Source organism: Megalobrama amblycephala, linkage group LG7 (assembly GCF_018812025.1).
Source record: "Megalobrama amblycephala isolate DHTTF-2021 linkage group LG7, ASM1881202v1, whole genome shotgun sequence".
Classification (NCBI taxonomy): Eukaryota; Metazoa; Chordata; class Actinopteri; order Cypriniformes; family Xenocyprididae; genus Megalobrama; species Megalobrama amblycephala.
The window spans coordinates 23491508-23518409 of NC_063050.1; the positions used below are offsets into that span (position 1 = coordinate 23491508).

General features: G+C 36.6%; 1 protein-coding gene and 1 long non-coding RNA gene across 2 annotated transcripts in view; one reads left to right on the forward strand and one right to left on the reverse strand.

The window, feature by feature from the left end:
• si:dkey-27h10.2 overlaps positions 1-10990 on the reverse strand; it is a 24275-nt gene extending 13285 nt beyond the window's left edge. The window contains exons 1-9 of the mRNA XM_048196654.1: positions 10839-10990; positions 10348-10548; positions 10068-10157; positions 9865-9930; positions 9441-9482; positions 9228-9307; positions 8969-9062; positions 8799-8888; positions 1194-1388 (exon numbers count right to left, since the gene is read on the reverse strand). Coding sequence (XP_048052611.1) covers positions 1194-1388; positions 8799-8888; positions 8969-9062; positions 9228-9307; positions 9441-9482; positions 9865-9930; positions 10068-10157; positions 10348-10548; positions 10839-10887 — 907 coding nt within the window. The 5' untranslated portion in view covers positions 10888-10990. The remainder of the gene's footprint in view (positions 1-1193; positions 1389-8798; positions 8889-8968; positions 9063-9227; positions 9308-9440; positions 9483-9864; positions 9931-10067; positions 10158-10347; positions 10549-10838) is intronic.
• Positions 1-15010, forward strand: part of LOC125272076 — a 62267-nt gene extending 47257 nt beyond the window's left edge. The window contains exon 4 of the long non-coding RNA XR_007185760.1: positions 13715-15010. This is a non-coding gene — a long non-coding RNA (uncharacterized LOC125272076). The remainder of the gene's footprint in view (positions 1-13714) is intronic.
• The last annotated feature ends 11892 nt before the right edge of the window (positions 15011-26902 follow it).

Genomic DNA, 26902 nt, shown 5'->3' on the forward strand with positions numbered 1-26902 from the left:
TATCTTTGTTGTTTTATTAACATAATAAATTTGATATCAAGTTTATTATGCTGAAGCATGGATCCAAAAGTGGTACACATCAGACTTTCTAACTGTTTACGTGCAGTTAAGAAGCACGAAACTTGCGGGAACGAGTAAAACATGCGCAATACCCACAATCCCGTGCCAGAATTTGAGCCCTGATAATACAATGTAATATAATTACATTTTTGTGTATTTTATTTTTGTTATAGATTTTATCTTTATATGCAAATTTGCATTTGTTATGCTGAAAATATAATATGCAGTAACAAAATGCAAAAATAGCAGCATTTTCACTAGTGGTCTCATACTTTGGGACCCCTAAAAATTGAAGCTGAAAGTTTTCAGAATGTCTTAGTATTTAGTGTATGACTTTTTTTGTAAGAATGTTACATTTATGAAAGGGCACGTAAATTGTGGAATGACTCCAGTAATAAAAGCACCATCAGCATTCCATTGTTCATACCGTGGGGCATCTTGTACTGAAATGCTGATGAGGGTCTCTCATCAGCTGTTAACAGAGAAACAGATTTCACTGTAAGCTGCAAACAGAAATAATGCTGCTGGGGCACAGGTGTGCAACAAAACACCCTGACAGAGGGAATTAAAACTGTGGTATCTCTCACAAGTGTCTGATGACATGAGGCCTGGAGCGGCGTCTTTGGTTAAGCTCAGTGGATATGATGTGATGAGAGATGAAATGCTCTATACTATATGTATGAGTTGAAGAAGCAACTTGATTGAAAAGTCCAATGTGAATCATGATACAAATGTGTGATCTGTGCCCTATAGCACCTTTCCAAATTCAGGAACTTGCTTTAGTGTGTTTATATACCAGGAACATGTATTTTACCTCTCTAATAGAGCACAGCACTGTACATATCTGTGTGGTCTACTAGAAAACACTTATCTTTGTGAAATATTGTGAAGGTGCTGATTTACTTTAAAGTAGACCATCAAGAGAAATTTCAGTGAATGTATGCATTTTGCTATTGACTGAAACAAAAAAAGGGAGTGGTAAATAGAGAGAGATAGTATTAGTATATCCAAACAACTCAATAATCTCAATATCTCACTATTTTTTATAGTATATTTGTTTCTCTGTTAATCTTATGGTATACAGATCATCTCTCAGTCCACATAACATGGACAGTTCTCACAGTCTCACTAACCTTTAGTTCTTGAATTGTTGCTGTTGTTTTCATTGAGAACATCATCTAAGGATTCCATTGAGGTCTTGGTGGAGATCGTCGGTTCTCCATCAGTCATATCCACTACAGTCAGCTCTGCTGTTTTGTCCTTAGGGATCACCGTGGCCTGAGTGCTGGACAAATTTTGTTGGTTTTCTTGTTTAACATCAACCGATTCTGTAGGAAATATTTGAATATGTTTTTGGCAATGCTTCTTGTAATGGTTCTGAATTATTTCTTAAAGGATGATGTGTCACACAAACAAGTTTAAAGTATATCATTTTTACATCACACAAAACACTTATTTTTTTCACTGGCTCACAAATTAAGGCCCTGATAATTTTCTAGCAAAATCGAAGGACAAACTGGTGTGATGTCATTTCTAACAAAATCGGGCCAAAAGATTGTCCGAGTTTTTTACGGGAGTTTAAAAATTGGTAACTCTTTATTTTACAGTGCCGTAGTTACACGTTACTACATGTACTTATTATAGTAATAACAGTAAATTATGCAATATTACAAGTAACTAACCCTAAACCTAACCCTAACCTAAAAATTTATGATTCAGTTTGCTACGGTGGTAAAGACCTTTAAACTAGCATTGGTCTGTGGCAATTATGTACGTAATAGGTAGGTGATGCTCCACCTTCTTTGATGTGGAAATCAGTCTGTCAAGGTCAGATGCGAGTAAAAACATGAACATTGAAGAATTACAGATTAAATAGAATTTCAAATTTTGAAGTTGTAATTCTAATTGACAGAGACACTAAAGACCCTGATATACTTTAAACAAAGTTCTTTTTCATTCTTTGTTTAAGGGTAAAATGGAGTTCAAAATACGTGAGCACCGCTATTCTGTTATCGAACATCTGACGCCGCCTACACTGCTGAGAGCGGTGTTTAGATGAATATGTAAATATGTGCTGCGCTCTTTTCTCTCAGTAACAAAATAAACACAACAAAACCAGCATTTTTTTATAGAAAGCATAAGAAAAGCATCTAATCATAATAACATGGGTGTGTTAGCACGAGCTCTGCAAATTAGCACTCCAGTAAAGTCACATCACATTCACATTATATTTACATTTAGTTATTTACGCTTTTCTCCAAATGAGAATAGTAAAATCAATCAAATCATATCATATCATATCACATCACGTTTATTTATATGGCATTTTATTCAATAGATTGCTTAAACAGGCATCGGATCAAACATGAAAAACAGTGTCAGTGCCTCATTTCATCAGAAGCACAACTACAAAGGGCTATCCAGTGTATTCATGTTTTCACCCACGGAGATCTTACCTCAGCAAACTCAACAGATGAAATGAGTCAGAGAACGTGAAAGAAGGTGGAGCCTCAGCGCACATCTCCTATTACCTTATCGTTCGCGGACCAATGGTACAACCTGAATTCCGGAAATGTTGGGACGTTTTTTAAATTTGAATAAAATGAAAACTAAAAGACTTTCAAATCACATGAGCCAATATTTTATTCACAATAGAACATAGATAACATAACAGATGTTTAAACTGAGAAATTTTACAATTTTATGCACAAAATGAGCTCATTTCAAATTTGATGCCTGCTACAGGTCTCAAAATAGTTGGGACGGGGGCATGTTTACCATGGTGTAGCATCTCCTTTTCTTTTCAACAGTTTGAAGACGTCTGGGCATCAAGGTTATGAGTTTCTGGAGTTTTCGTGTTGGAATTTGGTCCCATTCTTGCCTGATATAGGTTTCCAGCTGCTGAAGAGTTCATGGTCATCTTTGACATATTTTTCATTTATTGTTGCACCAAATGTTCTCTATAGGTGAAATATCTGAACTGCAGGCAGGCCAATTCAGCACCTGGACTCTTCTACAGCAAAGCCATGCTGTCATAATAGCTGCAGTATGTAGTTTTGCATTGTCCTGCTGTAATACACAAGGACTTCCCTGAAATACACGTCATCTGGAAACCTTTATATACCTTTCAGCATTCATAGTGCCTTCCAAAACATGCAAGCTGCCTATTCCGTATGCACTTACGCTCCCCCATACCATCTGGCGTTTGAACTGAATGCTGATAACACGCTGGAAGGTCTCCCTCCTCTTTAGCCCGGAGGACACGGCGTCTGTGATTTCCAACAAGAATGTCAAATTTGGACTCGTCTGACCATAGAACACTTTTCCACTTTGAAACAGTCCATTTAAATGGGCTTTGGCCCACAGAACATGACGGTGCTTCTGGACCATGTTCACATATGGCTTCCTTTTTGCATGATAGCGCTTTAGTTGGCATCTGCAGATGGCACGGCGGATTGTGTTTACCGACAGAGTTTTCTGGAAGTATTCCTGGGCCAATTTAGTAATGTCATTGACACAATCATGCCGATGAGTGAAGCAGTGTCATCTGAAAGCTGAAGACCATGGGCATCCAATAAAGGTCTTCGGCCTTTTCCCTTACGGCACAGAGATTTTTCCAGTTTCTCTGAGTCTTTTGATGTTGTTATGCACTGTAGATGATGAGATTTGCAAAGCCTTTGCAATTTGACATTGAGGAACATTGTTTTCCACAATCTTTTTATGCACTCTTTCACAGATTGGAGAGCCTCTGTCCATCTTTACTTCTGAGATACTCTGCCTTTCTAAGACTTCCCTTTAATAGCTAATCATGTTACAGACCTGATATCAATTAACTTAATTAGTTGCTAGATATTCTCCCAGCTGAATCTTTTCAAAATTTCTTGCTTTTTCAGCCATTTGTTGCCCCCGTGCCAACTTTTTTGAGACCTGTAGAAGGCATCAAATTTGAAATGAGCTCATTTAGTGCATAAAAGTGTAAAATTTCTCCGTTTAAACATTTTATGTTATCTATGTTCTATTGTGAATAAAATATTGGCACATGTTATTTGAAAGTCTTTTAGTTTTCATTTTATTCAAATTTAAAAACATATTAATATTTCCGGAATTCGGGTTGTAGTACGTAGGTGTTTTGTAGCCGGAGCAAACTTTTGCTGAGAGTTCGCTTTGGCAAGCCGTTTCGAACTCCTAAAATGAACACAAAACAAACTTCATTTTGGCCTGATTTTGTTCAAAATGACGTCACATCAGTTTGTTCTTCGATTTCGTTTGAACTATATTGGGGCCTTAACACTGTTTTTTGGTTTTTCATGTTTAACACTGTAAAGCTGTTTGCTTATATTGTATAAAGTGGTAAATAAATAAATGTGACTGGAGTGCCGAATCACAGAGCTTGTGCAAACATATCCACATCTCTATGATCAGGTGTTTTCTTAATTGCTGTTTTCTCATTAGTCATTTTTGTTGTTTATTGTGTTATCGAGAGGAAAGTGCATGGCACATATTTACATATTCATCTAAATGCCGCTCTCAGCAGCATGGATGCCATCAGGATGTTCCCTTACAGAATACTGCTGAAAATATATTTCGAACTTCATTTTACCCCCAAGCAAAGAACAAAAATGTTGTTCAACTTCTCTGTGAGTATATCAAGAACTTTATTCCATAATTAAATAGTCATAATAGTCATAGTCGGTTCAGATAAAGAGCAAAATTAATATTCACAAAATGTCTCTTCACACCAACACCGAAACAAATTTTCATCAAATGAACTGAAAACCGAATTCACTGTATAATAGGGGCCTCTGATCTTCAAACAAATTTGATCTGGTACCTTTCAAGTGTGAATAGAACTAAAACACTAAACATATTGTATACTTGTTTCCCAACAACTCTAACTACTCTTAAAACTGCACATGAAACACCTGGGTGTCTGGCCTTAGTGGTCTCAAACCTTTTGTGTTCCTATCATTTACAGTGCAGTAAATCTTGAAAATTAGCAGTGGGAGAACCAGAATAGCAGGTGGTTGAAACGGAGCCTTATGACTGGAAAGTCAGCACTTATCAGATGAAGGGGCATCGTAAAACCATTAGCAACTATGTCATTGCAGTGCACACTTCTGTTAAATTTTTTCCTCCATGGTCATTTTCTATCCCTCTGTCATTGTTACTCACTCTCTCCCACTGTGTGGTTTATTTAGACCCGGAGATGGTTGCAGTAAATAAAGCCGCTAAAGTCAGGAAACAGATTGAGACCCATTAGTTACTAAAATGTAACATGTGGAGCTTGTCAATGACAGGCATTGGATTTTGGTGGGAAAAAGAACCATCCTGTGATTACAGGGAGCTTGAAGAGAAATTGAGACTATAGGAAGAAGTGCCGTTAAGCCATTCTAACTGCTTGCTGTAGGCAAACAACCCCACTACCTCCTTTTGTTAGTCGTGCTTGTTATTTTAACTTTGAGTTTTCATTGAATATCACATAAATAAATGTTTTTAATAAAATATATTTTAAAAAAAGCATACTATGTTGGGTCAGTTTGAACCCCTATAAATTCTACGGTTGATATTGTGTAAAGAAATAATCTATTTTTTGTAGTGTTGAAAAAATGACAACGCCGTTATTAAGGGAACTTCTAAGGTTCCTCAAAGTCCTAGACTGGTAAGCAAATAGAGTAATTTCCTGTTGCAACAGTTTCGAGGGTGAAACGCATAGCTGCCATTGTTTCCAGTAAACTGCAATCACCTTCACTCTCCTTTTTTTTTTTTTTTTTTGGTAACACTTTACAATATGGTTTTATTATTTAACAGTTAACATCATCTAATCTAATGAACAATACTTCTACAGCATTTATTAAACTTAATTAATGTTAATTTCAACATTTACTAATACATTATTAAAATCAAAAGTTGTATTTGTTAACATTTTTTAATGCACTGTGAACTAACATGAACAACAATGAACAACTGGATTTTTATTAATTAACATTAACAAAGATTACACTAACATTAATACAGATTAATAATTTATTGCTCAATGATTAATAATGTATTGCTTATTGTTCATGTTAGTTAATAAATTAACTAATATTAACAAATGAGACCTTATTGTAAAGTGGTACTCAATTTTCAATAGATTGTTGGGGAAAGAGCTCTAACAAAAGAGCACATTAACAAATAAAAAAAAAAAAAAAAAAATGTAACTAAACAGACATCTGTGAAATGAATTGAATTTTAACCATCTGTATTAATTTGCATTACCTCTTTTGATTACCTGAATGAACAGGACAGTAGATTCATTAAAAGCACTATGAGCCCACATCTCTAAGCAGTATTTCTTATATTCCTATGAGCAAACCTAGACAGCCGAAGTCATCTTTATTTCTGTTATGCGTTTTCCAGATGGTAGGGATTAGACACAAAGACAGTTGCCTCTGGTCAAAAGTGGTCATTTCCTAACACTGAAACATGTCCAAGCAGGCTCAGTTGAGATAATGGTTGCTGGTATAGAGACTACAATATCATGCAAGATAAATGAGTTTTGTTCAGAGCTGGAACCCTTAAATATCTTTTCTCCTTCAATTTTGTTTTGTTTATTGTATATATTCAGTGCAAAAGCCAGGTCCCCAGCTCAAATTTTTGATTTTGTTAATATTTTTCTTTTCCAAAAGGAAAGTTTGTAAAGAACCCGAATCTAAAAGGATATTTAAGGGTTAGTTCACTAAAAAATGAAAATTCTGTCATTAATTACTCACCCTTCATGTCATTCCACACCTGTAAGAACTTCGTTCATCTTCGGAACACAAATTAAGATATTTTTGATAAAATCCGATGGTTCAGTGAGGCCTCCATTGCCAGCAAGATAATTAGCACTTTCATTGCCCAGAAAGCTACTAAAATCATATTTTAAACAGTTCATGTGACTACAGTGGTTCAACCTTAATGTTATGAAGTGATGATAATACTTTTTGTGTGCCAAAAAACAAAATAACGACTTTATTCAACAATATCTAGTGCGATAAAAAACAAAATAACGACTTTATTCAACAATATCTAGTGCGATTTCAAAACACTGCTTCATGAAGCTTCGAAGCTTTACGAATTGTTTGTTTCGAATCAGTGGTTTGGAGCGCGTATCAAACTGCCAAAGTCACGCCCCAAACCCCCCCCCCTGAAATCACATGACTTTGGCAGCTTGATACACGCTCCAAACAACTGATTTGAAACAAAAGATTCGTAAAGCTTTGAAGCTTCATGAAGAGCTGTTCTGAAATCGACCATCACTAGATATTGTTGAATAAAGTCGTTATTTTGGAGTTTTTTTGGCACACTAAAATAATTCTCGTTACTTTATAATATTAAGGTTGAACCATTGTAGTCACATGAACTGTTTTAAATATGTCTTTAGTAGCTTTCTGGGCATGGAAAGTGTTAACTGTCTTGCTGGCAATGCAGGCCTCACCGAGCCATCAAGTTTCCTTAAAAAATATCTTAATTTGTGTTCCAAAGATGAACGAAGCTCTTACGGGTGTGGAACGACATGAGGGTGAGTAATAAATGACAGAATTTTCATTTTTGGTTGAACTAACCCTTTAGGATATCTTTAATACTTCTTGAATTATAGTTATGGAAACTTGAGGCAAAAAAAAAAAAAAGTGCTTTTTGCCATTTTTGAACAGTCACTGTTGGCATATAATGAAACAAAGATTACAAAAGTCAACAAATTTTACTAATAGACCTACCAATCTGAGTTTAAAATTAAAATAATGATGCTGCCATCCTTCTAAAGTAATTTTTACAGCCCTGTACATTGGCTCCAAATCTCAGGTGAAAATTTTCATTTTGACACCCCTCTATAAAATAGTGGATTACTCAATAAATATACATCTGAGACATTTAATATTTTGGCTCTCATCACTATTTATGTTTGTCTTTGTACAAAAAAAAAAAAAAAAAAATGAGTCGGAAGTTTCCGAAATTTGGTTGATTTGTCTCAGAATGACCCTGTTGAAGGAAGTTGAAGGATCTTGGATATTGCAAGGGCTTAAGCAATTTGACGTTCATGGAGTTTGCAAGGGAGTCACTTTTAAGAAACTGGATGTACAGTCCTAAATTTGACAATGCCTCTTTTTTTTTTAATTGCTGTTTTGTCATAGGTGTAAAATGTAGTCTTTCGTGAGAAGAGAGTCTAATAGATCTATATTCTGTCTTGTCTTAGAAGTCCATCCAGTGGAGCTTTCCGTTATTGCAACTAGTTGAACAAATTCTTGATCTTATTCAGCTTTCCAGTCAGTGGTTTTACTAAAGGAACTTTGTAAAACCATTTTTTTTACTAAAATTAAAAAAAAAAAAAAAGTACTTCACTAAAATCATTTTTGCTGTACAGTTTAGTACAGTAGTTTTCAGGATTCTTTGAATAGAAAGTTTATTTGAAAATTTTATTCATCCTTGCTGAATAAAACTATTAATTTCTTTTTTTAAAATGACTGATCCCAAACTTTAGAATGATAGTATTTATGTAATTTCTATTTATTTATTTATTTATTTATTTAATAACAACGATTCACTTCTGCAGTGTACTTGGGTTCAGAAACATGGCAGGTTTTTTCAACGTACTGATTTCCTTGTTTTTCCTTGTAAAATCATAACATATGAACATTTGTGTTGAAATTCATTTAAGCTCTAATGCATCTCGCAGGATGAAGTGGTTACCAGACAGAAATCTGCTGCCTGTCTCATACCTTTCCCTCCTTCTGGCTTTTCAGTTTCCTTCGCAGGGTCAGGGTCCTTTAACGGCTCGGTGGACTCAGCAGGAGTAAACGTTTGTATATCTTGGGGAACAGTGTATAACGCACAGTCAGTGTAGTTAGAGAAATCCCTGTGGTGATGGAGAGTTAGGAATATCTGGTACCTTTGTCTGATGTGGTGTCAAACACCTCTGCATCCACTGTGCTGAGTGGGATATGAGCATCTTCCTGTTTGGGATGCAAGTCCACGGAGTACCTCTGCATTAAACAAACATGATCAGTATGTAGTTTGTATATCCACTGTAATAATTATAAAATATCAAATGCACAGGGAGCCATAAATTAAGGCTATTAAATGGTATTATTGCTTTTCAAATGTACCCCAACTAATTTACAAAAAAAAAAAAAAAAAAAATCTCTTACCCTGGAATTCTTTTGAAGGCAACAATAAACTACTACCCCAGATATGCACACGACAACAATAATCAGGATAATTATGTAAGCTGTTGAGAAAAAAACAGTATAATAATCAATAACAACTCTATTTTTCCCCCGGCAATTAAAAAGAAACAAGAAAACTGAAATGAAACATGAATAAAAAAACACTGACAATAAGGAGAGAAAAAAATCACTCACTTAGTCCGTTGCCTTTGTCTTTATCTGTGTTTGCTTGAGTTGCTGTAACAATAATAATAATAATAATAATAATAAATCATGTATGTATGTATATATATATATATATATATATATATATATATATATATATGCAATGCCTTGCTCTAATTTTTGTGGTAAACAAAGGATTAATTAACTGTTATTCAGCTGACTTTTATTCCTACAGTAAATTGCTTGTTTTAGGTAGTTGATATAAATAATTTACTTTGGCAGGTTATGACAGTTTTAAGAGTTTGCTAGGCCACAAGCTTCCTTCCTGTGTAAGAGTGACTCAGACTACTGTGTTTGGATATTAAAACAGAATCAAATCTGTGATCAATGTGCTTGCATTTCACAGTGTTTTCTCTCTTACTGGCTATTACTCTGTCTGTGCTTTTAATCTTACTTTTGGTGGATTTTGGAACATTCTTCCGAGGATCATCTGTGATGACAGTGTTGGTCCGTGGATGATCTGAAGGATAAAAATAACTCAGACTACAGTTGTTGGATATTAAAACACAATCAAACTCAATCTGTGATCAATATGCTTGCATTTCACAGTATTTTCTCTCTTACTGGTTATTTTGCTGGCTGTGCTTTTAATCTTACTTGTGCTGAATTTTGGAACATTCTCCTGAGAATCGTCTGAGGTGACATTGTTGGTCTGTGGATGATCTGAAGGATGAGGAGTAGGCGAATCTATTGGCCAAGAAGAAAAAAAGGTGTGACCTTATTTCAGTTAGAGGTTCTCATTTATGTTTCAATAGTGAAGCAAGAAGCAAAGCATATAAACTGGCTTAGATTTTTCCTACAGTCCTACCATGTTGCTGCATTAGGTGTGTAGACTCATGAATAACCAACAGCTAATCAAGCAAAATGAAAAAGCTACCTGGCGTATTCTCATCCGTCGTGCTCAGCGGGGTGACATTGGAGTCTGGAGGGACTGAAGTGAGGTTGTTCGGAAAGTCCGCTGATGTTTGATTTAATGTGGTGGTGTTGTCATTAGACATTGAAACTAGAGCAGTGGTGGTTTCTTTGCTGTCTATCATTGTTGTGACCTCATTTTCAACAGCAATGACAAGTAAGGCACCTGCATTGTACCGGAGAAAGGGTCAGATGATGAGTAACACAACTATTACATTTTCATGTTACTTATTACATCTATAAATTAGAACTGCATCTGCAATATTAACTGAATGAACAATGGAAAGCATTTTATACCCTTTACCGAACAAAAAAATGGAGACAGAAAATAGAATATCAATTAGATTACTAAATTGAATCTTATTTAATTATCCTCCTTTACTTGTTTTCAATGAGCTATTTGTTCAAATTTAGCAGTTACCCAAATTTAAAAAAAATACACATCTTTAAACATACCAATGAGGAGATGAAGTGATGTGGAGCACATCTTGAAAGGTGATAGCATCTAGTCAAATGAGTGTTCCTTCCTCTAGGACAGCAAGTGCTCAGTCTGAAACCACGTAACTTCCACTTCTGTGACCAACACAGGATGCAGCAGACTATTGCCTAAAAAAGGCACATAAGGAACTTGTGCACTTTTGTAAAGCCCCATTTGCTATATTTGCATTATTCGTTTAATTAAAATATACAGGTTTTCTGTGTTTTTAAGCTTTGATATTATGATCTATTGTTTGCAGTAAGGTTAAAAAGGGAAATACAGCTGTATAGGAACATGTGGTTTACTGCATAAGCGAGTGCATCTGAATTTCCTCTCAGAAGTAATTTCATCATAGATGTTTGTCGTTCTAAATTTAACACCAGTAACTTTTATAATAAATTTCAAGGGGGTAAAGGCACTTATGCTTCACTACAATACTTCACTACATTGTGGTGGTGGTGGTGGTGGTGGTGGTGGTTAGAATGTGTCCTGTTTAATTTTATATTTTTCTAAGCAAAAAATAACGACCATCATACATTTTTACCATGATTTACAGAAGACACCCACTAAAATGTCATTCAGTGTAACAATTTTTACTATATGTACCAAAAAATCGAGCATTTAAAGCGGTAGAAGACAAACCTGCACCACGAGAATAAAAAAGAGTCTTATTGTATGCTGGTTTAGATGCTAATATCATTATGGTTATGGTTATCTTTATAGTTATCCTTCTTGGTGTGATCAGGTCTTAAGAGTGCCAACTAAGCATTTACTTTTCAGCTTTTTGGCTTTTTACAGTGCTTAGCAACTCTCTCTGTTCATGGGCATCTAAAATAAATTCATAACACAAATAAAACAAAACAAAACATTAAAATAGTAATATTTATTAAGTTTAACACATAGTTGTCAGTGCTAAACATTCCTCATTTATCTGTAATATAAATAAGGCACAAAAATTGTTATCTGGTGAGTCATTCAGTGTAATAGAAAACACTGTGGTGTAACCGAGAATTTGCAACACCCTGAATGACGAAACTTCTACTTCAGCTTATATTGCAGGCACTCAACTGGACATCTATTTCAAATAGTGAGTTTGTCCATTAAAGGTGCTGTATGTAATTTTTTGACTATACTAAAGCATGAAAAATACCTTAATAGGTTTGCAGATATTTAGGAAACATGCAAAGTTCACATACTTCTCTGAAAACCAATGCTACAAATTTTACTTTGAAATATGCGTTCCGTGTCGGAATGAATGTTTTTGTTTTGGTCAGTGTGATTATGCCCAAGTTACAAGTCGGCGGAAAACACAGCGTATTGCAGCCATGGAAGCCAACAAACAAACATTGGGTCAGACATTGCAGATTCACAACATTTACTTTTACTTATGTGTGTGTTTTCTGTTTGTTTGTTTTTTTTTGGCATTTTACTTTATGACGTTTTTTTGTAACTTAAGTTGCTACACCATGAAAAGGTGAAATTATCACATATTCAAGAGCAATTTTGCTGCAGCACATCACGGTCTTCAGGGTGCCTTTTGATGATGTCACAGACCTCTAACAAACTGCATATTTGAGACAAAAGTCCCCTGGTTATTTCAATACTTAAAAATAAAAACAGTAAGACATAGTCCTTTTAAAATGTATTTGAAAATGCAAAGAAAACAAATATATTTTTTAACTTGGATTTTTTTTTTTTTTATGTTTATTTAAAGATGTAATGATAAAATCAAAGTCCATACCATTACACTGAATGATAATTTTAAACTTTGCAACATTATTTTACCCATATTTTGACATTATTTTCATGAAATTTATTTGAAACATGAAAGTAGACACTTTACTTACATTTAAAATTTTTTATGTACATAAAATCACTTTAGTAAATTTAAATCGATGTGGATGTCTCGTCTTTGACCCACATATCACTGAAAGACTTGAAGACAGTGACAGTATTTCTTAGGGCAGCAGAATACTCACTGGATGCAGGTTCAGTATCTGGTTACTGCACTCAAAGACATCATGTAAAACCACATATTGACACAAGGTGTCACTGTAGGTATGAGAAGCATTAGAAGTTTGTTACAGGAATACTCTTCAGTAACTCAGAAATTAATTAATAAACAGACTTCCTATTGTATTGACCTACAATAGGATCATCTCTTGTAGTATCCAACAAATCAAACACCTCTATATTAATATATACTTACATTTATGAAAATGTGAATTAATACAAGAGTGTACACTGCGGTTCAAAAGTTTGAAAAGTAGGTTTTTTCATAGAAAAAAAAAATTCCTGCAATGATCCTGAAAAAAACAAAAAAAAAAACAGAAATGTTATTTGAGCACCACACTTCAGCATATTAGATTTCTGAAGGATCGTGTGACATTGAAGACTCGAGTAATGGCTGCTGAAAATTCAGTTTTTCCATTGCAGGAATAAATTACATTTTAAAATATATTCAAATAGAACAAACAGTTATTTTAAATTATAAAAATATTTCACAATATTACTGTTTGTACTGTATTTTTTTTAATCAAATAAATGCAGCCTAGGTGAACATAAGTCTTCTTTCAAAAACATTAAAAATGTAAAAGAATATTGGAATATAATTCAAAAGCCTCTTCATTCTGAAATATCGACAGATGTCCAATTTGGTTCAAGAACCTTAACAAGTATGTGTGTATAGGTCAAGTTTTGTCTATATTGTTGGGAACCAAATGAAATGTGTGTGATCTTGACATGTGGGGACCAGGAAAAAGGAGCACAGGTCTGTAAATGTTTGAAAGTGTGCGTGCGTGTTGATGGAGGACGGTTGTATATTCATTTATTACTGTTTATTTCCTCATGCCAGAGGTAATCAGTGACAGGATTACTGCTAACTGCCACCCAGTTAGTAGTGCGAGTGAAAAGAGCCCACCAGCAGAACTTCACAGCAGCAGAGGCAGCGGCTCCCTCTGTGGGTCTGGCCACGCAGCTCACCCATGAGGCTCTCTAATCTAGCTCTGAATGAATCCAGTCTGTGCCACTGACTGCCACATCAGAGCTCAAGTGCTGGCCAGAGTGGATGAGCTAATCGTTTCTCTTGGAGGTGTTGGGATAGCAGAAGAACGAGAGAGCGAGCGGGTGAATTAGAGAGAGAGAGAGAGAGAGAGAGAATGGGTGTGGAGAGTGGAGACCACCCACCCGGAGGATTCAGGATTCGGGAGGCCCAGACGCGGAGCTCCATTCTATGACCCTCTGTGCCGCCCGGAGCTCCAAGCTGGACCCTTCGCAATTGTGTTGCCGCCCCAATGTCCCCCAACCCCCACCTCTTTCCCTCCCTCGAGCTAACACAGGGAGAAAGGAGGGGGTGGTGGTAAACAGCCTGTCCCTGTCATTCCCTCGCTCTCGCTCTCCTTCACAGTACAATGGGAGGGAATGCAGTGGCTGAAGCACTTTTAGAGTGGCCAAATGCTGCAAAGACTGAATGAAACATCTGTGGAGGCTCATAGCCTAAGGGGGAAATGCTATTCTGTTGTGCACCAAACTGGCAACCTGTTTTTTCTGATTTTTTTTTAACTTGGCGTATGTGAGCATACTGTATAAGTGATTTTTACAAGGGTGCGAAAGATGTGATTTTATGTGTTTTGTTGTTTGGGGGGCAGATTCCTACATATGTTTTCCACATCCTTATAATTTCATACATATTACAAGCTGTTAGAGAAATGTAATGATTTTGTGGAAGTTATAAACTGGAAACACGTAAGTAAACATTCTTTGAGAGAGAAAAATAGGCAAAATTGCAGAAGAATGTACTATAATCAACTTTATGTCATTTTAAACTTGTTATTGTCTTTTTATGTTTAGACTGAGACGTCAATGAAAACCTGTTTGAATGTAAATACTGAAACCATGTGGTTTGTCTTGAAAGGTTTTTTGCATATTAAAAGCATTCAAATTATAATCATAATGGTATCCTAACATAAATTAATTGTTTTGTTTTTTTCTGCCACAGAGAGAGCCTTTTTCCATAGACTTTAAAGCATTAAACCTCTCTGAAGCACCTCTATGATACGTATGATGCCCAGAAGTCCATCTGGCATTTTTTGACCATTTGCCCATCTTCTATTTCATCTGTATTGTTTATCAGATGTTTGTGTACACAATAACGCAATGCTTTCCAGATGATGAGCTCTGTGACAGAGTATGACATACTCAGCCCACATTACCCACTAGTCCTTGTTGCATTCTTTTAGAAAAAAAAAAAATAGTTATAGTAGTTTATTGCTGGTGAGTTTATACTCCATCCATATCCACAGTTAACTTTTTTCCAGTACCTTGTGTGATTCCTTCATCCTTCTTGTCGATTCTACCTTGAAGATATACCCCCATTAGAGGTCTGCTAACCAAGCCAAGCCCGACGGGTCCCGAAAAACTTACGGGTTTCGGGTCGGGTTCAAGTTAATGTTTTATAAAATGGCTTTGCCTAGTGGACATCAGCAACATACAGCGCTATTAAATGTTGGTTCCTAAAAAAAAGAAAAGAAAATTCTATCAGTATACACCTTGGAGGGTGAATTTTTGAAGAATAATTCCCACACACTCTTATATTTAATAGAAGTGAATAAGGAAACTTCCAAGTATCATAAAAGTTGTAGTGTAGGACCATATGATAGTTGTGTATGAGAAATACACCAATTTTAAGTTGTCATTCGAAAATATTTACAGCCCTAGACCTGGTCTTAAAATTTGGGGGATTTTTATTTTTTTTTGTGTGTGTGTGTGTGTGTGTGTGTGAATCAGACTGATTCAGTTCTTGAGCTCCTTCAAATGTGTTAAAGTGGTTAACATCTCGCTGGAGGGGAAGATTAGATTAGAATGAATAATGGCTATATTTTTGGTTTGTTCATCACATAAAGTTATCGTATGGCTACAGAAGATTTGGAATTAGCACAGAGGTCATATATACAACTTTTTTTTAGACTTTTGGTGCTTTTGCATTATTTTTGAAAATTGAAGCATCCAGACCCCTTTCATTGTAATTGCATGGAAAAGAGTGAGCAGTGGATTCTTCACAATTTCTTTTTCTTTTGTGTTTCAAGAATGAAAAACATACTGTACATGCAACATTGAGGATGAGTAAACACATTTTTGGGTGAACTATTCCTTTTTATAGGCTTTTATTTATTGTGTAAAAGCACATTAGATTCTTTACCTAAAAGAGAATAAGAAATATACATAACTGCAAAACTACCTTACAATCATTGTGTGCAAGTGTACAAAAGCTGTTTTAATAGTCATAATACATTTTGATTTGTCATTTGATTTAGTTACTAGAGGTTAAATGACAAATAAAATATATTTATGAAATTATTTTTTAAAACATCAACACGCAGCATTTTTCACAAATGTTTAAAACTTTTTAGAGTACACGTGCTTTAACTTTAGCTTTGAAGGTTGATTTCTCCAAGTGTCTTGGAGATGTTGCTACAGTTCTTATGGATTTAGTCTGCTTCAGTTTATTTCTGTCTCTTCATGTAATTTCAAACAGACTCGATGATTGTGAGATCAGATCTCTGTGTAGACCATATTCTATGTTGTTGAAATCCTTGTGTATACAAAAATCTTACTGGATTATTACAATTACAGGCAAAATGAATTTAAAAATGTAAACCATTTTTTTCCTATTGGCACAAGCAAAATAAATAAATAACTACGATCTTAAAACATTTGTGAGTGTGTGTGTGTGTGTGTGTGTGTGTGTGTGTGTGTGTGTGTGTGTGTGTGTGTAAATGATCTAACATGCCTAAACCAGTTGCACCATAATTTATATTGTTCCAAACAATTAATAAATACATTTCAGTGGAAAAAAGTTTACACAGATATTGTAATAGTGTTTGGTAGGCCAGTCTAGCAAAAGCAGTACTGTGTAGGAACTTGTTGTTGGGGCTCCAGTCCGCATCTGTATAGCCACTTAAGATGAGCTCAGTTTGGTAATAGCTGAGGTTTGAACTTACAAGGCTTCTAATGCCAAAAGGTCAAGAACTGTGAGCATTCAAACCTCTGGCCTGCTGCCTCTCCTTTATCCCCCCTCTCTATGAAAGCTTCCTGAGGGCTGCGTTTGACAGACGCTCTCTGCAGTGCCTGTATAAATCATTGTTCACATTGTTTCGCTCGCTTCTGCTTATATGCAACGCTCTATGAGTCTCCTACTCAAGCAAAACTACGAAAGAGAGATTTTATTTGCAGGTGGGTTATTGGGGAAACGTAAATCAAATGCCTTGTAGCTGCTGTTTTGCTTGCTAATGATGCATTGCAGTTGAAGATTGCATTAGCTGTAGCTGAATCTACTTGTGTGATCTTGCAGCAGCTCGGACATCTTTACCAGACAAACCCTAGTGACCATTTATATAATTGTCATATGTGTTTTGTTCAGCATTTTAGCATGAGTAATTTGTAAGTTGCAAGAGGTTGTTTTGAAGAATGTCCAAGCAGGAATATGAAACAATTTTTCTCAAAGACCACACAAAACACATCCTGTTTACAATTAATGCTTCCACAAAAACACCCATAAAAGCAACATTAGAAAACAATCTCCAGAGAGGCCAGAGAAAAGACCAAAAGATCAAGAAAAAGATAAATGTATCTTGTTTTGTATTGTCTTAATATCAGTCTTAATATCATACAATATTTAGGAGACTGGGGATTAGGGCTGCACGATATATCGCATGAGATTGTCACGCGCATTTCATCAGTAAAGCCGGTTCCCTGATTGCCGCTAAATCGCCATCACCTGCTTTCAAATGGTGCAGCATTTAATAGACAGAACCGTAGATCACTGAAAAGCCACGCAATATCGCGTTCATATCACAGATGAATCGCCTTCGATAATGAACGCGATATTGCGTGGCTTTTCAGTGATCTACGGCTGTGTCTATTAAATGCCGCACCATTTGAAAGCAGGTGATGGCGATTTAGCGGTAATCAGGGAACCGGCTTTACTGACGAAATGCGCGTGACAATCTCATGCGATATATCGTGCAGCCCTACTGGGGATAATTGTCACATTTTACAAACCCAGTTATATTATTAATTATTAATATTATTAAACTTTAGGTGACTGAACCAGGTTTACTGTATTAAAATGGGTCATTGTTGTGTATGTTAAATCACAAGGCCCTCTAGTGACAAATGGAAAATGTAGAGTCCTGTTAGTGTGACCAGATGTTTCTGTTTTCCAGGAACAGTCCCTGTATTTGGTGGCATGTCCTCAAAAGGTTCTCTGGAAGGTTCCACCAGAAACCCAAATGGCCTCATCTTTTCTATATTTACAGTGCATTTTTTTGAAATGTAACGTACCATCAATCCAAATTAATCATAATCATTAATCACACATATTCCTTTATACCATGTGCATTACATGTATTTTGAACAAAACTTCAGCGCATATGCAGTGCAGTTGCTGCATTAATAAACTCAGAAAGCACCACAACTGCCACTAAAGCTACCACAAGCATTTTTGGCTTGACATACCCAAAAAGAAAGCTACCATCTCAGAAAAAAAATTTCTTATTTTTTTTGTCTTATTTTTGTCAAATCGCAGAATAAGTTTGTAGTAAATGTCACTGTAAAAAAAATCGGCAGCTGTGGTTGCCATAACTTTACTGTAAAAAATACGGTAGTAACGTAAAAAAAATAAAAAAAGGTTAAATTTACGGTAAAAAAAAATTATTTCATTAACTGATATAATGTTAATTAACCAACCTATTGAAGTACTAATATCTGTTTTGTACCTTTGTAATACACTGACAACCACCAAACACAGTGGTGATGAGAGTCACATGATGAATCAAAGTTACAGTTATTCACCGTATATAGTATGGAAACTTTCTGTAAACCAATTAGCTGTTTTTCACCATAGCATTTTTGCAGTTTTTTATCGTTAAATCGCAGTCATTTTATTCAGTCTCCTCTACTGACCAGCCTGTAAGACATAAAACTAACACGTTCTTAAAATTTATGTAAACATACGCATCATGAAACTGCACATGTGCAAGGTATATTCATATTCAAGGGTTTACATGGCAAACCCATGGCAAAAATGTTCCTGTTAAACAGATCATTCAAGATCCACACCTAACCTTTCATTCAGATGTTTGCATGAAGGCTTTTCAGTATTTCAGTCCAATTGAGCCATCAATCTGAGTATAGACAGATTATTTGGTTGCATGTAATATTTTTATTTAAACTGTACATTCCTAGTCTTATTGTGTAAGATTTATTTGTGCACATTTTAAAGAAAAAAGCCTGTCTTTGTATCAGCTTTTATGAAAATGTAATAAATATAATAATCAGATTGACTATTATATTTGGTAATACTTTAGAGTAAGGTTCATTAGTTAACATTAGTTAACTAGATTTGTTAACAAACTAATAATGAACTGCACTTATACAGCATTTATTAATCTTTGTTAATGTTAATTTCAACATTTACTAATACATTATTCAAATCTTGTTAACATTAATGAATGCACTGTGAACTAACATGAACAAACAATGAACAACTGTATTATCAGGAACTAACGTTAACGAAGATTAGTAAATACAGTAACATGTATTGTTCATGGTTAGTTCATGTTAGTTGATAAATTAACTAATGTTTAACTAATGAACCATATTGTAAAGTATTACCTTATATTTATATGATTCAATCAGTTTCTCATAGATTAAAAAAAAAAAAAAAATTATACCATGTTTTTTGTTTGTTTGTTTTTTGCTTATCTTGTTTCATTCATAAATATGTTGGATTACATGTGTTGGATTATATATGTTGGATATAAGTAAAATGATTTGTAAAAAGGATTTTATGTTGTCTGAAATGATAAAACGGTAGATATAGTATTCAAAATTAAGCAAAGTACTTGAATGTCTAGCTAATGTGATGTTTCTCTGCTAGGACACCTGAGTGAATTTGAGGTGAACTAACTTAATACATGCAAACACTAAAAATGACCATGGGAAAAATTAGCTTGTTGAAGGAAAAATGGTCTACCATCATTTGTTCGCAAATGCCACTTTGTTTTGATATATCTAACCTAAGTGGACTTAATTGTTCAAATGCTTCTTGAGGCCACTTTTGGTCAACTTATGTAGATTGAAATTAGTTATATGCAGAGCGTCTTAAATACTTATTCTTTTACAAGAATGGATGATATGGGATAAGCAAAGATGAATGGTACCTGTCCGTAAGAGTATGCATTTGCTAAGGTTTTACTGTAATGCATTACTCCAAAAGATGTCAGGACAGAATCTCCACTTGACCTGTTATTCCAACAGTTAAACTAAATCCAGCATGTGTACCTGGCAGCCGGTGATACCGCTGAACACTGACTGTAAGTTCATTCATTAGGGATGGAAGCCCAAAGCAGTTCTTTGGTCTCAATGGGAGTCCACCTGCTGAAAACAAACGCACAGACTGAGGTTCACAGGAGGTACGCAGATGTTGCACAAGTTTCTCAATGTGAGGTGGGTCTTGGACTCAAAGATAGCTTGCTGCATATGGCATTAATGCTGGAACCTGACATCATTTCCAGTCTGAAATATGTGTGGCCAGAGAAAGGAGACAGCTAGATAAGTCAAAAACAACTGAACTTCAAATGTGCAAAGGCCATACTAATAATAGCCATGAAATCAAATGTGTTACACATTTTGACTGCCTGTGTAATATCATGTGTGTTGATGAGTTATTGATATTGTTTGTGTCCTGAGTCAAATAACTGCTGGTTGTTTTATGTCCGGCTCCCGTCCTGCAGTTTTTCAAGTCAGCTTTGGTGCTCAATCATTCCTTCAAAGATTGTTTACCTCAAGTTAACCCAGGCCATATGAATATTTTTATGAAGAAGAATCCCTAGGTTTCCACGATTTGGTTTGTGTATTTAGTCAAATCACTGTTGATTAAGTCTTGCTCTTGTCTTGTAGGTTTTCAAGTCTGTTTTAGACAGCGATGTCTGATTTTCCTTGATTAAACGTAAATGTACTCTGGAAAATTTATTAGTTCTCAAAGACAATTGTTTGTGGCTTTGTTTGTCTTGACTGGAAGCAGAGCTGGTTGTTATTCCATATGTGGTTGGTGCAAGGGTCTCTGTGTGTGTACTGTATGTGTGTATGTTATGATTAAACTTCCTAATGACCAATTCACCCTTTGCCAATGCAGGGCTCAACTTTAATTAGTAAGCAGCTAAGCAGCTTTGGTAGTTATGTTCATTTCTTGTTTATCCCTCTAAGTCTAACAAACCACCCAGAATGAGCACATAAATCAAGACCTCAAAGCTAAAGCACGAATTTGTCTTCCTGCTCTACTACAAGTACCGAGCATTATTTACTGGGAAAAAACCTTTTTCTTAATCGGTATTGTCAGTGAGAAGCTAAGTTGCATAAGATATTAAAGTGGAAATGAAGCAGTCAGTCTAATTAACATTATTTAGTAAATGGATTTCCACTCTAACAGGGCTCGACAGTGCAAGCATTTCACTTGCATTGGTGACTAAAAATAGATCTGTGAGAACTGTAAAATGTATTTAGGAGTATGTATGCAAATAAAAAGTCAGTTTTGTCAAATTTAAGGTCATAAAAATCTTAAATATATTAAATTGTATAAAAAAAAAAAAGAGTCATAATTATCATTTTAAGAGGTCTTAAATTTGATGCCGGAAAACAGAAATGTAATTATTGATAGTGTACACTCCTGCGCTGACTTAGCAGCCCTCATTGCTGTCCCCAGCTCATCACGTTTATTATGACATAGCCGGATGGCTATGTGATCAACAGCATGAGCATCGCTGTCCCCCCCTGCTACCCAGCTACATGGGTCGGCTTGTTTGTGTAATATACTACTTATTAGAGCACTGGCTCAGCCATTACCCCATTTTACATAATTTTGTATTAAATTATTGAAACTTCTTCACCGTTCGTTTTACATGTGATGATGCCGGCACTGTTGCAATTCTATGTCTCTAGTATCTCATCAGTCAACTCCGCCCTGATGTGGAAGTCGAACTGGCCTAGGCACTGCCCCCTGGACTTTTACATGGGTTCAGCTAGGTCCTGTAGACTAGGCTTTGTGCTTAGCATGAGCATCAATATCATTGCCACCCTCATATCTGACTTTCAGATTTTTTGCATGATATGTGTGTTTGTGTAACTTTGTGCAACTTGATATAGCTCAACAGTCTTTTCAAGTGCATCTTCCTCCATTTCAAAACAAGTGTGTGTTCAACAACATACATGTGACGTCAGGTTGTAGTACTGCACGATGGCAGCACACTTGCTTCAAAATCTATAGTGGCAATTCAATTATTGGTTATATATTTTTTTATTAGTGTGGAAATCGATTTACTAAATAATGTTAACTTGACTGGCTGCTTAATTTTCACATTTAAAACATTTAAAACTTCATTTTTCTTATTCCTTTGGCTGTATTTTATTTTTAAATTGTGAATCTGACCAAATTTAGTAAGGTCAAATTTATTTTTTCTTATTTTTTATATTTCTTTATTAATTTAATTTATTTATTTTAATTATTTTTTTAAAATTATGAATCTGATCAAATTTGGTGAAGTTTATGCTTAACACAAGAAAAAAAAAAATGCCAAAAGAGGAAGAAAAACCCAATTCAAGATATATTCTCTGAAAGCAAGACTTATTATCTTAGACAATTCTCAAGTAAATGCATCTTGTTTGGATATTTTTACTGAAAAATAAGACTAATGACTGACAATTTTATATTTTTATTTTTTGCAATGTTTTGTTCCATTTTCAATGCTTCATCCCTCCAATAAATGTAGATCCAGTTTTATGGATTATTAAAATTGTTTATCAAATTTATAGTCTATCCATGTAATTCATTAATGTAAAATGTGAATTATTTTATTGTTCCCACACTGAACTTTTAAAGGAGTCTGAAAGAAAAGTGTCAAATACTGTAAAGAACAGGACACAGCATTCCAAGCGCTGCCACCCTGCCACTACGTCACCAGTTCCTGGAGCTCTTTGATCTCTCAGATAAGTGCCATACCTAATCAGGTTAAAGCACCGCATGCCACAGAGGAAGGAAATTCCAGTCATAATGGCAACGTATCTGTTCCGCTCTTATGCATCACATTCCTTGGGCTAATTAGGAGTAAATATCTGACCCAAGGACCGTCCGTATTAGCCCCCACCAGTGTGGTCCATCTGTTCCACTCGCTTAGCTTTTTTTCCGCTCCTAATTTGCAACACAGATGACACAAAACATAAGGAAGCTCTCCATGGCTTGCTCTCTCTCTACCTCCCTCCCTCCTTTTCCCTCACTTTTACTCACTCTCATGCTGTTCTCTTATTCTTTTCAGCCTCTTTCATTTAGAGACATTAGCCCAGATCATTACAGCCAGGCTATCAGTTATTATCCAGCTCCAATTATCTGCTGCCAGTGACCCAAAGGGTCAGCCCAGCATGTGGCTCTCCAACATACTTTCTCCAGTACTTTAGTTTTATGCACATCCCTCTTTATTGGTGTTGCCAACCAAAAATACCATCTTTCTTTTGCAGAATCGGTGTTCCTGACATGTCTTTAGTGCAATTTTAAACAATAGCAGGTGTCAGTTCACTTTAGCCCTGAGGTCCCACAAAATGTGGCCGAAGATTGATTTTTAATGATGAAATTATAGTATCATTTTTTAAAAGAAGAGCCATTAAGTCATCACTCATACTTAGTAGCTTTATGTGGTTAAGGATTGTCAATGATCCACACAATAGCAGGGCCCTTGGTTCTGTTTCTCTAGTTTCTATTAGCATTCATCCGAGGTATGGAAAATGATGCAGTGAGAATACAAGACATCTGTTCTCTGGTATTTTACTATAAGGTACTTCCTGTTTTGCAAAACTTCAACTTAAATTGTGACACTATTATGTTACATTGTGGGAAACTTTAACAACAGTACATTTATGGTTCAACTCCAGAGCCAGACAAATAGTGTTAATCTTGTCAACAGAATTACTTCCACAAATTTGTTTGTTTGTTTGTTTGTTTTTGTCAATAACAAAGATTGGATATAAACTATGTATCAGTATGATTAAAAACTACAATACAGTAGTGTAATTTTATTATTTCAGGAGCTTAAATTTTCACAACAACGACAGTTTTAATATTTTATTTTGTTATTAAATGTTGATTGTTTACATTAATATATAGTTTTTTGGTTATATTTTGCACTTTCATCAAATAAGGTTATTTGTTTGTTGACAAATTAGAATAATTACAAATTAGTCAGTTTAGTACAATTGACATGACAAAATATTGACTAAATTCAAAGGTAATTTTCGTCAAAAGACAAACAATGGCTAAAATAAAAAGCTAAAAATTTGCAGAAAATTGAGGTAAACATTAATCATACAATGAAAAGTCAACAACAGTGAACATTTTAAAAAGTCCCCACTGCATCACAGAAGCTAATGATTCTGACCTGTATTCAGTACAGTAGATATCAACTATGTTTTTCCAGTTGGATGCTACTCAAGAGCAACACTATTTGAGGCTTGGGCTGTGACTCAAAGAGTGCAATTGAGCCACGGTGGGCAGTAAGGATGGATGAGGGAGGCTGAGGTAAACTGAAGTCACCACACAATGATTTGCTACCCTGTATTTATGAAGCAGTCATAATTTATGAGGCATTCCTAATACTACTGCAGTGGACTTTGACAGCTTGCTGCCGATGAGTAATGGCCAGGGATGGACATGGTGAAAGCTAAATGTTACATCATGCAGTTTACCACTTCATAGAAAATCTTAAGACGCCTGGTATGAAGTCCAAAGTATGCCATAAATTATGTTGAGCTGGATGTTGTAGATGCCTCTTTGACTTTTAGAATGTATGGTCAAATAAAGGAGACCACTTAAGTATGAAATCAATTAATATTTTTTTGAGAAAGGGGCATTAATCGAACATTTTAAAGGAACCTATTAAGCCTATTAAAAGAACATTTTCGGTCATTATTTATTCATGTCATCTCAAACCCTCAGAACTTGCTTTCTTTTCGTCCTTGGAACACAAAGGAGAATTTTTGAGTTTTCCATTCAGTTACACTAAATGTAGATTGACCTTAATTTGGTTCACAAAAGCAATCTGAATGATTTGTTCACAAATCAGACTGATCCAGCTCTCAAGTTATTAATGTTATAATTTTTTTTTTTTTTACCCAAAGATACTGATATAATTTATAGATGTAAGGGCCATGACACACTAAGTTGACAGTCGGCTGTTGGGCTGTTAGTAAGTGTGTGCTGGGCTAGTTTTTGAGATGTGTTCCACACGTCGGCTCTAGTCGGGGCTCACTTCAGCAGCAGTTCACCTGCTTCAGCATGTTGGATTGGTGTCAGGGATGTCGCCGGTGAGAGAGATCACTTTGATTTTCTATTCAGTTTAGCGAACGAGTCAGTGCACGAGAAAATTAAAAAAAAATAATAAAATAAAAAAAGCAAAAAGTGATTGTGGCGAGGGGGGCGTGGTTCAGAGGAGTCTGCAACGGGAGAGAGCGTCAGGATACGCGTGGTGAGTGAGTGGGTTGAATGCAAATCACGAACACCTGTTTCTCATTCCAGTAATTGGCGCGGAGACAGGATAAAACGCCAGGAGAAGCAGGAGTGTGTGAGAGAGAGAGGGACTGCTGACTGAGAACGCTGGAACAGATCGGGAGATCGATACTGGAGTGAAGCCCATCTGTGGATGTGGATTGTTTTGTTGTGCGTTGCACAGACTTTTGTTTGTTCATTTTTCTTATTGAAATAAAAGCTCAGTCAGCAGTCAAAGCCGACCCTGTCCTCTTCCTTCCCCACAAACTTGATCATATTACACTGGTGCCGAAACCCGGGAAGGAAGACGGAAGCCGCTATGCAGGCAACCCCCGCCACCACGCCGTTTGCGGACATCATCGCATCCCTCGCGGTCTTGCATCAAGACCAGCACAAAGCCCTGCTGGAGCTTCGCACAGACCAAGAGCGCCGGTTCCAGGCCATCATGCAAGTCCAGCAGGAGGATCACGAGAGGTTCCGGAGCTGGATTGACCGGGAGGTTCCTGTGGAGACCACCGGACTGGCTGCTGCGCCCATCCAACTGCCCCTCAACAAATTGGGCCCGCAAGATGACCCGGAGGCCTTCCTGGACCTCTTTGAGAAGACGGTGGAGGTTTCAGGTTGGCCCCGGGATCAATGGCCCATGCGACTCATCCCGCTGCTATTGGGTGCCATCCAGCTGGCGGAGGATCACATGGTGGCGTGCCCAGGGGTCGGCGAACCCCTACCATCGGTCTCTCTCTCTCCCTCTCTTCCCCCCTCTCTCTCTAAACCTGTCCCTCTTCCCAGGTCTCGTCCGCCTGGCCCGCCTCGTGTTCCGCCCCAGGGGCAGGGCAGAACTGAACAGGGACAGTTTTCCAGACCCAGAGCCCCGCCCAGGGGGGCGGGACTGACTGCTGCCGGGCCGGACCCCGCTCCTGTTTCTCCCCTCTCTCTGCGCCAACCATTCAACCCACTCTCTGCCACGAGAGCGGCGGGCAGATCTGGGCCAGCCTGTTGGCGTTGCGGGGACCTGGAGCATTTTGTGGACAGGTGTCCGGTTATGGAGGTGGACTCAGGCTTTGGTGGACTCAGGATGTAACCAAACCTCTGTTCATCAAAGCCTGATTTCGCCCGGTGCATTGGATACAAGCCGCATGGTTAGGGTGTGGTGTGTGCACGGGGATGTGGTGAAATATCCTATACTGCCAGTTATAATTCAATTCAGGGTTCAAAAGCATAGTGTTGAGGTGGCAGTTAATCCGCACCTCCGGCATCCGATAATTCTGGGAACGAATTGGCCAGCATTTAACAAATTATTGGGGTGTTTGTGCTCGGATGCCTCTTGGGGGGAAAAGACGCGGGATAGGGATGCGCGAGTGCAGGTGGGAGAGACTGACCGGGGACCAGTGGGTACCACTTCAGAGGAATGGAGCGAAATCGTAAGATTTATTCTTTCGGACCGTGATGATTTTC